Raw genomic sequence first — 13,173 nt, 5'->3', positions numbered from 1 at the left:
TTGACAGGAAGATTAAAAAGAAGCTTATTAGCTAAATTGTGAGAGATCATACAGGAATCTGGGTGTTCTAGTGCATGAATCACTAAAAGTTTGTACACAGTGGTTTCCAACCTTTTCGTGGCACACTTCAATGAGACAAACAATTCCACTGTGCACCCACTTAGATTCTAGTGGACATGCTCTATTTAAATCCCCGCTCTCCACACCAAAATCCTGCTACTCTGGCTGGTTCTTTTTGCTGAAGCTTCATGCTTGCACTTCAGCTTCCTCGTTGAATTCCACCCCTCTCAGCTCGCTGACACCTTGTCCTGTACAGTCCCACTCTGCTTGATGAAGTTTCACTCTTTCAATCCCACACTGTGTTGAAACCTCTTTAGAGCCTTGCTGCCCGTTCTGAAATATGTGCACTCTTCATTGATATCATCCTTTAACACATTGCTATCTTCTCTGATGCCCCAAATTACCCACTTTTTTTTCCTTTTTCCCCCAAATTACCCACTTCCCCCTTTTTTCCCCCCCAAATTACCCACTTCCCCTTTTTTCCCCCCAAATTACCCACTTCCCCTTTTTTCCCCCCCCAAATTATCCACTTTCCTTAAAGTTTCACATCTTTACATCTCCATTCTCTTCGAAGATTTTGCAAAATCTTGGTGGGTAAATCATTAGTGTTGGAACGAGTAACCAGACCGTACATACTAACACCGAGAAATTTTCTGAATTTAATTCACACACATTGCACATTGTCGCCTTTGTGACCAAATATTTCCACAGTGAAAAATGTAATGGGGGTAGGGTGTTAGCGTGGATAGAGGACTGGTTGTCAAATAGGAGGCAGAGAGTGGGGGTCAATGGGTGCTATTCGGATTGGCGGTTGGTGACTAGTGGAGTGCCCCAGGGGTCGGTGCTGGGGCCTCAGCTATTTACCATTTATATAGATGATCTGGAGGAGGGAACCGAGTGTAGGGTGTCGAAATTTGCTGATGACACCAAAATTGGTGGAAAGGCAAATTGTGCGGAGGGTGGTGAGAGTCTGCAGAAGGATCTAGATAGGCTGGGCGAATGGGCCAGGAAATGGCAAATGGAATTTAATGTTGGCAAGTGCGAGGTGGTCCACTTTGGTAGGAATAATGGTAGGAAGGATTATTACTTACGTGGAGAAAAACTGCAGCAGGCGACGGTGCAGACGGACCTTGGGGTCCTTGTGCATGAGTCGCAAAAACCCAGCTTGCAGGTGCAGCAGGTGGTCAGGAAGGCGAATGGGATGCTGGCCTTCATCGCGAGGGGGATTGAATATAAAAGTAGGGAGGTCTTGCTGCGGCTGTATAGGGCATTGGTGAGGCCGCAGCTGGAGTACTGTGTGCAGTTTTGGGCGCCGTACTTATGCAAGGATATTTTGGCCTTGGAGGGAGTGCAGAGGAGGTTTACTAGGCTGATGCCGGAGTTGAGGGGGTTGAGCTATGAGGAGAGGCTGAATAAATTAGTCTTGTACTCGTTAGAGTTTAGAAGAATGAGGGGAGATCTCATTGAGACGTATAAGATGATGAATGGGATGGATAGGATAGAGGTGGAGAGACTCTTCCCGCTCAGAAAGGATAGTAGGACTAGGGGGCACAGCCTCAAGATAAAGGGGGGGGGGGGCGGTTTAGAATGGAGTTGAGGAGGAACTTCTTCACTCAAAGGGTGGTGAATCTCTGGAATTCTCTGCCCGTTGAAGTGGTGGAGGCTACCTTGCTAAATATTTTTAAGACGCGGGTTGATGGGTTTTTGATAAGAGAGGGGATTAAGGGTTATGGGGAGAGGGCGGGAATGTGGAACTGAGCCATGACAGATCAGCCATGATCTTATTGAATGGCGGGGCAGGCTCGAAGGGCTAGTTGGCCTACTCCTGCTCCTATTTCTTATGTTCTTATGTAATAAAGGCAATGCTGTGGATCCAAAGACAAATAGTGTTGGAATGAGTCAACACACAAATAATAGTAGGATTCTTGATGTTTTTTTCCAGGGCAGAGCATGGGTTAATTTTGTTCTTCTGAGCCCAGGAGAAATATAAGGAATGGTTTTCATCTATAAAGATTTCGTGGAGTGCCGGTATATTGTAGCTACTCCAGGATTGCTTAAAAAAAACTGAGCTTTTGGCTGTCAGGCCTGCTTCTGAGTTGATTGGTTCTGCACTCTTCCCAAATTGGAGTTGCCTCAGATTCCGTCCTGCTGCATTCAGTTGTCCAGTAACATTGAAAAGGGCTGTTACCCCTAAGGTACCAATTAAATGTGACTACTGTTTACAGTGATGGGATAAATTTTAAAAAACTAGTCAGCAGCTATCCTATTCTCTGAATAAAAGCAAATTACTGCGGATGCTGGAATCTGAAACCAAAAGAGAAAATGCTGGAAAATCTCAGCAAAGCCCTTTGACAAAAGGTCGTCTGGACTCGAAACGTCAGCTCTTTTCTCTCCTTGCAGATGCTGCCAGACCTGCTGAGTTTTTTTTTGTTTTTATTCCAATTCAATCCAATCAAATCCAATTCAGAGTCTCAACAAGTTGAGACATTCCTGATCCAAGCTGACAAGACAGGGCTCTCACCTCCTGTCTTGGCCTTAATCTACATGATCCAAGCTGATTGGAGTAGGCATAGCTCCTCATCCAAGGCTTGATCTAATTTGCATATTAGCCAAAAGGCTGAGGTGCCGCTTTTAAAAATTTGCTTCAAATGAAGCTGAAATGTAACCTAATGACTTCAACCAAGCACAGCATGTCGACACTACACTTGATCTTAGCCAAAAGGCCGAGAAGCGACCTGTCAAGATTTTCCAGCATTTCCTCTTTTGGTATCCTATTCTGAGTTAATTCCACATGCCTGCACATTACTGACTTGTGAGTGGAACCCATTTTGAATGCAGCTAAGGTTTTATTTGATTTTTTTCATAGCCTGGAGCATCTATCTGTAGATCTTGATATTTAAAACTTGTCATTTTAGCAAATTGGTGGAGCATAGATTGCAAAGAAGGAATATGCAAGATCACTGCCAGATTTTTTTTGTTGCTGTTTTAATGTCTGATTCAATTTCACACATGAGAGGATTAATATTTGTCTTTGGATACACAGCATTGCCTTTATTATAACATTTTTTCATCGTGGAAATAATTGGTCACGAAGGCGACAATGTGCGCTAATTAAATTAAAGAAATTTCTCTCTATGTAGTCTGATTTACTTGAATGTGAAATATACTTAAAATATACTTTAAATCATACAGTAACAGAAAATTCTGGAAAATCTCAGCAGGTATGATAACACCTTGGAGGGAGAACAAAGCCAGCATTGAGTCTGGATGGCTCTTGGTCAGAGCTAAAGAAAACTGGAAATAGAATGAAATTTATATGTGCGTGTGATTGGAAAGGGGGATAGCAGTTGGGGCTAAATAGAGAGCCAGCGATAACAACCACACCAGGACGGTCTGAGGGCTCTTCATTTCTTTGAACAGAGGCCTGAACAATCCCCATCCACCACCACCACACCTCCATCTGACTGAACTCATCATCTCACTGCATAATTTCTCCTTTAACTTGTCTCATTTCCCCACCTCAATTTAAATAATACTTGTGTTATATATAATGAAAAACCATAATTACCTCATCTGTACTTCACAGAATAACCTACATCAGTTCACCTTCTCTGGCCTTTGGCAGTAAGAGCTGTTCATCAGGGGTCAAGGATTTTTATTATGTTAGTCCTTCTTCCAACAGTTTTTCAAGATCATTGTTTTTTAGTCTTTGTGCAGATATGGAGGAAAGTGCTAGGCTTGTGACAAGTTGTCAAAGTGATCTAACAAGTCCATCTCTCCTCACTGAAGCCTCATCCTTTACAGCATAAGTCCACTCCCTGAAGTCACGTTTCTTACATGGCCCATTCTCCTCATTGTCTAGTCGATACAATTTGCTAAAATTGCTGGAGTTTCACACTCGCCACGCTGCCTATTTGCTAAAATATCTCTATTTACAGCCTGCCTGAAATTTCATTCTTTATAGATTGGCTCACCTCAAATGATTCAATTTATAGATTCCACCCGACTCTGGGAAATGTTGGGATGTGGATTATTGTGTGTGTGCGCATGTGTGTGTGTGTATGCGTACGTGTGTCTGTTTGTCATTGGCTCCACTACGGCACACTGGTTGAAGACCGCTGGTATAGAGGTACAGAAAAGCCGAATGACTGTTATCGTTTATTGTGAAGAGAATTGATTAGGTTATGAGAGTAGGGAGGTTATGCTTCAGTTGTACAGGGCATTAATGAGACCACTGCTGAAGTACCGTATTGGTCTCTTTACTTAAAGAAAGATGTATTAGAAGCAGTTCAGAGTTTGACTAGACTAATACCAGGAATGGACGGGTTATCTTATGAGGGAAGGTTAGGTTTGAGTTCCACTGGAGTTTAGAAGAGAAATAGCCAACTTGATCTGAGCTTTTTATCCTGAGGGGGATTGACAGGGTGGCTTTGGAGAGGATGTTTCCTCTTGTAGGAAAATCTAGAACTGGGGTCACTGTTTTAAAATAAGGCATTGCTCATTTTAGATAGAGATGAGGGGAGATGCTTTTTCTCAGAGGATCATGAGTCTCTGGAACTCTGTTTCTCAAAGGCAGTGGATACAGTCTTTGAATATTTTTAAGGCAGAGTTAGATAGATTCTTGACTAGCAAGGGGGTAAAAGGTTATTGGGAGTAGGTGAGTATGTACACAAAGGACACAAGAAATAGAAGCAGAAGTAGGTCACCAGGCCCTCAACCTGCCCCGCAATTCAATATGATCACAGCTGATCTATGCCAGCCTCAATTCCTTCACTGTACCACTTCCCCATAATCCTCTTCTTCAATCCATCAAATATTTATCTACCTCCACTTAAAATACTTCAAATAATACAACCTCCACTATGCTTTGGACCAGAGAATTCCAGAGATTCACCATCTTCTGCAAGAAGAAATTTCTATGCACTTCAGTTTTAAATGACCGAAGTTACAGTCAGATGTATATATGTAATCAGTTATCCCTGCTGTACTGGCCAGTATTTATCCCTCAATCAGCATTATAAAAACAGATTATTGGGTCATTATCAGATTGCTGTTTGTGGGATTTTGCTATACGCCTATTGGCTGCTGTGTTTCCTGCTATACAAGTGTTTACACTTCAAAAAATATTTAACTGCCTGTAAAGATTTTTGAGATGTCTGTTGGTCACGAAAAGAGCCATATATAAATGTCTTTTTCTCTTTTACTTACCTCTCTAAACTTCAATCGCAACAAAATATTCATGTCAACCTTGTCGACAGTTACAGTAAGTAGTCTCACAACACCAGGTTAAAATCCAACAGGTTATTTGATAACACAAGCTTAGTTCACAAACAGTAGACAAACTCAATACAAGATAATGGTTGGAATGTGAGTCTTAACAGATGCAGACAATGTGAGTGACGAGAGGATTAAGCACAGATTAAAAAGGTGTGAATTGTCTCCATCCAGGACAGTTAGTGAGATTTTGCAAACCCAGCCAAGTCATGGGAGTTATGGATAGTGTGCCATGAACCTAAGATCCCGGTTGAGGCTGTCCTCATGTGCAGAACTTGGCTATCAGTTTCTGCTCAGTGATTCTGCGCTGTTGTGTGTCATGAAGGCTGCCTTGGAGAACGCTTACCCAAAGATCTGAGACTGAATGCCCTTGACTGCTGAAATATTCCCTGACAGGAAGGAAACACTCCTGCCTGGTGATTGTTGAGCGGTGTCCATTCATCTGTTGTCGTAGCGTCTGCATGGTCTTGCCAATGTACCATGCCTCGGGACATCCTTTCCTGCAGTGTATCAGGTAGACAATGTTGGCTGAGTCACAAGAGTATGTACCATGTAGCTGGTGGATGGTGTTCTCAGATGAGATGATGGCATCCATGTCGATGATCCGGTATGTCTTGCAGAGGTTGCTTTGGCAGGGTTTTGTGGTGTTGTGGTCATTGTTTTCCTGAAGGCTGGGTAGTTTGCTGTGTACAGTGGTCTGTTTGAGGTTGTGCGGTTGTTTGAAAGCAAGTAGTGGAGGTGTGGGAATGGCCTTGGTGAAATGTTCATCTTCATTGATAATATGTTGAAGGCTCCGGAGAAGATGTCGTAGTTTTTCCACTCTAGGGAAGTACTGGACAATGAAGGGTACCCTGTCCGCCATGTCCCATGTTTGCCTTTTGAGGAGGCCTGTGCAGTTTTTCACTAGCACATCGGAAATGTCGATTGATGCATTGAGCGTCATATCCTGTTCTTACAAGGGCGTCTTTCAGTGTCTGTTGCGATCTTCCTCATCTGACCAGATCCTGTGTATAGAGGGCTTGTAAACCATACATTCAGTGTACTGGCTGTTGCTGTGAGTCTGATCCACCTGTCCACTAGGAGGTCATTTATGGCTCCTAAATCCAACCATGAACAAATGACAAGGTCAGGTGAATAATGGAATTGATTGCCCACTACCAATGTATTCTGACAACAGTTCGGTTTAAGGAGCTCCCAAACTTCGAGAGATCCATTACAGCAGATTTAGCTATGCTAGCAAACTATTAACACATTGAAGCAGCCCAGGATGCAGTTTTTCACAAGAAAGGTATCTCTACTCAAGCAGGCAAAACCTCTAAGGGAAAATACATGAGCTTGTGAAGAGCCAAGTTCAAATCCCCAGGACAGGTAGGTTGGAAATGAAATAAGAGCAGAAAATAGAATCATAGAACCTTTACAGTGTAGGAGACCATTCAGCCCATCGAGCGTGCACTGACAATGATCCCACCCAGCCCCTATCGCCGTAACCTCTGTTAGTTCCCCCTGACATTAAGGGGCAATTTAGCAATCAGCCTAATCTGCACATCTTTGAACTGTGGGAGGAAACTGGAGCACTCAGAGGAAACCCATGCAAACATGGGGAACGTGTGGAAACTGCATACAGTCACCCATGGCCAAAATTAAATCTGGGTCCTTGGCACCGTGCTGCCTCTGTTGCTCCACCCTTTGTTCAATGACCTTTCACTTGCCATGTCACAACAGGGGAGAAAGACCACACCCTTCAAGAACTCCAAACATAAGAGAGTTGATCTATGGTCCCCATGTCTCATTGTGTCCTTGTCATAGTCATTTACCTGATTGCCAGTCAGACTGACTCCTGTAGTATACAAGATGTGCTGAAGAGCATGGCAAATGAAATGAGACCAGCTGTATCACAGGGATGAAGTGTGTTGGGGAATAGACTGGCTAAGTTATTGGCACTTTGCCCAATTTGAACCCTTTGGCCTGTATTCTTGAGCATTTGAACTTTTGCCCAAGCCTGCTCCTTTGCTACTTCAGCTGAGCTAGTTCTCTACATTCTTGTCACTTTGCTGTAACTTTCCAGTTTATTTTCTCTTTTGTCTGCTTTCATGATATGATGAAGAAAAATGTTCTCTCCCCAAGCTAGCTACATTCTTCATGACCTCTCTGTTGATCTCCACTCAATCACATAGCTGGAATGATTCCAGGAATTCTGGTTCCAGTTTCTTGATGCCTTTGTTTCTGTAGGACATTTCAAAGTGGATTAGTGGGGAGTGGAAGTCAATCCAGAGTGGCCTGACACTTTATTTGAATGTATGTGCATTGAACTTAATGAATGCAGCAACCTGCACAATTCAGTTTAATGACACCATGTATGCCCCCATAGCTGGTATTGCCATGCGATCCCTTCAAGGCCCAGCTTGCTAATATCTTCATCAGTTTCCAGAAGAACTGAATAGTCAATAGGATGACCCTGGCCTCCTAGCCCTTGCATATGTCCATATATAGCTGCCGTGTTTGCTCTATTTAGACCTGCAGCTGCATGTAAGAATTTCTGCTCATACCTTAATGGGCTCTATCCTGTGCTCAAATTTATGTTTGAAATAGAACAATCAAACGAGCTATATTTCCTCTTTTTGAGAGATCGGCTAATGAGTGCTCTGCTCTTATCTACTCAAGCCCACCTTCATTGGTCAGTGTGTTTGTTGGGATTCCTACTGTCCCACATGCCTTAAGATTGGTCTTTTCTGAAACTTTGTAAATAGGGCCGAAGCCATTTGCTCTGTGCAATTTTGATGTCAAAATAGGGTGCAGAGCTATCCAGCAGGCTAATGGCTAGCCCACTCAGATCACTGCTTGCTGAATATCATGCAAACTCATGAAAGAGCCTAAGGCTACCTGCCACTTTTGATCCTGAAAAGTGCCTGGTTTATGTCCAATTACCTTGGAAAGGAAAAGTGTCTCAAAAATTTGAGCAACAGTAGAAGCCAGCCTATACAGTAGCAACACAAATGGTCTTTGCCACTAACAGGATGATGCCATCAAGCCAAAAAACAGCTATGCTACCACACAGTTGAGTAATGTAGTGTACGAATTTCAGTGCTGGTGTGATGTCAGGCCCTTCATTTCTACAATTGGGTGGATCATATCAAAAAACACATCCCTTTGGCTGTTTGCAACATGCAAAACACTGACCGTATTCAACTATGGTGTGGATATGCCGGCGTTGGTAAACTGTCTGTGCTTTATATGCTCTGTCTGAGGCCAGAACTCTCCATTCACCTGACGAAGGGACAAACACTGAAAGCTTGTGAGTTTACTATCAAATAAATCGGTTGGACTTAAACCTGGTGTTGTCAGACTTTTTACCGTATTCAACTAGCCATGACTTGGATGTGATTCTACGAATGACAATGATCCCAATTGTGCTAAAAATGATACTAACAAATAATTTAAGATTATTAATCAGGTTCACAGTGGGGAGTCTCTTACACATGCTGCAAGCTACATATATTCACAAATAGGAACCTATCATTTGCAAACAATGTGTCCACACATTGCACGTTTTTCAACTAAAGGTTGGGGGATAGTCATTCATAAGGACTTAAAAACTAGGAGCAGGAATAGGCCATCTGGCCCCTTGAGCCTGCTCCTCCATTCAATAAGATCATGACTGCGCTTACCCGTCTGCTCACCATAACCTTTAATTTCTTTACTGTTTAAAAATGTATCTATCCTTGCATTAAAAACATTCAATGAGGTAGCCTCAACTACTTCATTGGGCAGGCAATTTCACAGATTCACAACCCGTTATGTGAAATTGTTCCTCCTCAACTCAGCCCTTATTTTAAGCCTATGCACCATAGTGCTAGTTTCAGCCATCAGTGGAAACAACTTTCCTGCTTTTATCTTATCTATTCCCTTCATAATCTGATATGTTTCTATAAGATCTACCCTCATACCTCTGAATTCCAATGATTATAGCCCCAGTCTACTCGGTCTGTCCTCATAAGCCAACCCCCTCAACTCTGAAATCAACCTAGTGAATATCCTCTGCACCCCACTCCAGCACCAGTATACCTTTCCTCAAGGAAGGAGACCAAAACTATACAAGTACTCCACGTGTGGTCTTGCCAGCACTTTATACAGTTGCAACATAATCTTGCTGTTTTTAATCTCCATCCCTCTAGCAATGAAGGACAAAATTCCATTTGCCCTCTTAATTTACCTGCTGCTCCTGCAAACCAACTCCTTGAGATTCCTGCACAAGGGCACCCAGGTCCCTCTGCACAGCAGCATGCTGCAGTTTTTTACCATTTAGATAATGGTCCATTTTGCTGTTGTTCCTACCAAAATGGATGACTTCACATTTATCAACATTGTACTCCATCTGCCAGCCCCTTGCCCGCTATCTATATCCCTTTGCAGACTTCCAGCATCCCCTGCACACTTTGCTCTGCCACTCATCTTAATGTCATCTCTGAATTTTGGCATACTACACTTTGTCCCCAACTCCAGATCATCTCTGTAGAATGTAAACAATTGCGATCCCAACACGGATCCCTGAGGCACACCACTAGTCACTGATGGCCAACCAGAAAAACACCCATTTACCCCCACTCTTTGCTTTCTGTTTAGTTAATCAATCCTTTATCCATACTAATACATTACTCATAACACCATGCACCTTTATCTTATGCAGCAGCCTTTGGTGCGGCACCTTGTCAAATGCCTTCTGGAAATCCAGATACACCACATCCACAGGTTCCCCATTGTCCACTGCACATGTAATGTTCTCAAAGAATTCCACCAAATTAGTCAAACGTGACCTGCTCTTCATGAACCTATGCTGTGTCTTACCAATGGGACAATTCATATCCAGATATCTCGCTGTTTCTTCCTTGATGATAGATTGAAGCATTTTCCCTACTACAAAAGTTAAGCTAACCAGCCTATAGTTACCAGCCTTTTGTTTTCCTCTTTTACAGTAGCTGTTTTCCAATCTGCAGGAACCACTCCAGAGTCCAGCAAATTTTGGTAAATTACCACTAGTGCATTTGCTATTTCTCCCACCATCTCTTTTAGTACTTTGGAATGCATTCCATTAGGGCTACGAGACTTGTCTACCTTTAGCCCTATTAGCTTGTCCAACACTACCTCTTTCTTGATAATGATTTCTAGCTCCTCACCTGCCATAGCTTTCCTGACATCAATTTTTGGCATGTTATTTGTGTATTCCATTGTGAAGACTGACACAAAATACCTGTTCAATGCCTCAGCCATTTCCTCATTTCCAGTTATTACATCCTCCTTATCATCTTCTGAAGGAACAGTGTTTACTTTAGCCACTCTTTTTCATTTTATATATTTGTAGAAACTTTTGCTATTTTTATCTATTCTGAGCTAGTTTACTCTCACAATCTATCTTACCTTTCTTTATAGCTTTTTTCATGGCTTTCTGTTGACGTTCAAAAGTTTCCCAATCCTCTTGTTTCCCAATCCTCTTGTTTCCCACTAATCTTTGCCACTTTGTATGCATTTTCTTTCAATTTGATACCCTCCTCTATTTCCTTAGATATCCATGGCTGATTATCTCTTTTTCCACAGTCCTTTCTTATCACTGGTATATACTTTTGCTGAGGACTTTGAAAGTCATCCACTGTTCCTCAATTATCCCACCATAAAGTTTTTGCTCTTCTACCTTAGCCAATGCCTCCCTCATCTCTTTGTGGTCTCCTTTAAGTACAAAACACTGGTATTGAATTTTACCTTCTCATGCTCCATCTGTATTTTAAATTCAACCACTATGTGATCCATAACAGTATGATCATTCCTGTCTCATTACACAAGACCCGATCTAGGATAGCTTGCTCCCGCGTAGGTTCCATTACATACTGTTCAAGGAAGCTATCATGGATACGTTCTATGAACTCTTCCTTAAGGCTGCCTTGACCAACCTGGTTTGACTAACTTGGACCAGAGTCAACTTGCCTAGTTTGAATTTAAATAAAGGCTTGGCAGTTAGCTATTCCTCTCATGCATTCTCCATGAAAAGGCCTCTACCATTGAATCCACTTGTCAACTAATTACTGCCCTCTTCTCATGCATATAAAATGTTGGTCCCTTCGAGAGTTGGAATTCTTTGTCTGGCCTGATGATTACAAGATGGAAAACTTCAACAGCCTATTTATTTTTTTACAGAAATACAGAATTCAGGTTGGAGGAATTGTAGCACTGGATCATTAAAGCGATAAAGATGGATAAGGCAATGGTACATTGGGGGCAGAGGAGTGGGTTGTTACAGGATAGGAACTTTTAAATTTGAGGTGTTCATGGGGCGTATGTGGTAGATGAGGGGGACAGTGCAGGATGGGATAAAGGCAGCTGAGGTTTATGGAAGGTGGAGGCTCAGGAGCCCAGCCAGTTGAGTGGTAGAATGATGGTGGCTGTAGGTGATAAAGGCATTGATTAGGGTCTCAGAGCAAATGGGCTGTGTGTGGTAGGGGGTAGCAGGAGGCAATGTTAGTAATTGAATGCACATGGAGTTAGATGCTCATCTTGAGGTGAAATTGGTCACAGCTTTAGCAACCTAATGTGCTATGAAAAGAGGCCCGTTCATTGAATGTATTTTACAACTAAAAATCTCCAAGTGTGAATATTGATTTAAAAAATAAATTGAGGAGTTGATTTCAGAGATTATTCAGAGATTAATTCATATTTGTATTCACAGTTCAGAGTATCGTGTGAAATACCCTCCACGGATGGTGCTGGACAAACTGGAGACAATTGGCTATAATGTGATCAGCATGACTGGCTTGGGACAGACCCTAGTCTGGTGTCTACACAAAGCTTTGGATAAATCTTAGCAAAATGGAATTTCTACCATTGCATTAATATCAGAGACTATTGGATATCGAGAGAAGAACCCAATTATCACATGTACTGCATAGAGACTAGCATTCAATTTACATTCCATTAGAAATTTTTCAAAGACTGAGGAATCACTGAAGGCCTCCAACTTCTTTTTTCTTTCTGTATCAGCAGAAGGTGCTAACTCTTGCTTTCTGGTTGGGGTATAGTTAGTATTTCAGACCTCACCATATAACCATCCTCATGTGCATATTGATAAGCAGACTGTATAATCAGAGGACTACACTACTACCATCCTACATGCATGCTGTAGTGAGCAAGAGCATGGTTCCAGGTTAATTATTCCCTTTTCCTAGTACTGGTCACTGAGAATCCCGAATGGTCACCTGAGATCAGCTAGCTCGGTGACTGACTGAAACCAAGAGATCCAAATGGCTCGTTGTCACACTGAAAGATACAATGAAGACAGAGTTAACAGAGAAGCTGGCACCACCAGTACACAAGCAGTTTGAAACTGATGTGGTCCTACTGGAATTCCACTCAACTCCAATGCCACCACCACCTTCCCCCCCCCCCAAATGCTGCAATCCTATTGCAACAAGGAGCTTCTTACGAGGGTTAGAACAATATATAACTGATTCTAAGAGCTTGAGTAGCTGTTTAGCGTAGGAAATTCCCAGAATCAATCCTTTGCTGTTGGCCACACCTGGAGCAAGGGAGGAGACGGTGAACTAGAGGTTCCACTCCTACTCATCAGTCCGTGATCCTTGTTGGGAGTGCTAGTTAATTTTCAATGACAACATGAATAGACTCTCCCTGATGCCCTCTGTGGTTGAACAACATGTTATAGAATTGTATGTGATTCATTTTCTGATGTGATACGATATCATTTAAATGCAAATTTTATCTTTTCTGCTGACATTCATTATTCAGTTTCATAATGTTCTCCTGAGTGAACAGCTATTAAAGAAAAGAATGATCACTTAA

At 42.3% G+C, this 13,173-nt stretch overlaps 1 protein-coding gene and 1 non-coding gene across 2 annotated transcripts in view; one reads left to right on the top strand and one right to left on the bottom strand.

Annotated features, from left to right (window-relative positions):
- The window catches only part of gchfr (GTP cyclohydrolase I feedback regulator), a 44,179-nt gene extending 31,006 nt beyond the window's left edge, over window positions 1–13,173 (top strand). The window contains exon 3 of the mRNA XM_080202998.1: window positions 12,047–13,173. Coding sequence (XP_080059124.1) covers window positions 12,047–12,182 — 136 coding nt within the window. The 3' untranslated portion in view covers window positions 12,183–13,173. The remainder of the gene's footprint in view (window positions 1–12,046) is intronic.
- On the bottom strand, window positions 2,596–2,795 carry LOC145352843 (U2 spliceosomal RNA). Its single transcript, XR_013888607.1, has one exon. It is a non-coding gene; the product is annotated as a U2 spliceosomal RNA (small nuclear RNA).

The sequence above is a fragment of the Carcharhinus amblyrhynchos genome, chromosome 14 (assembly GCF_965287045.1).
Source record: "Carcharhinus amblyrhynchos chromosome 14, sCarAmb.v2.hapA, whole genome shotgun sequence".
NCBI classification, from domain to species: Eukaryota; Metazoa; Chordata; class Chondrichthyes; order Carcharhiniformes; family Carcharhinidae; genus Carcharhinus; species Carcharhinus amblyrhynchos.
The sequence above is the reverse complement of the archived record's forward strand: the minus strand, read 5'-3'. Positions and strand labels throughout refer to the sequence as shown.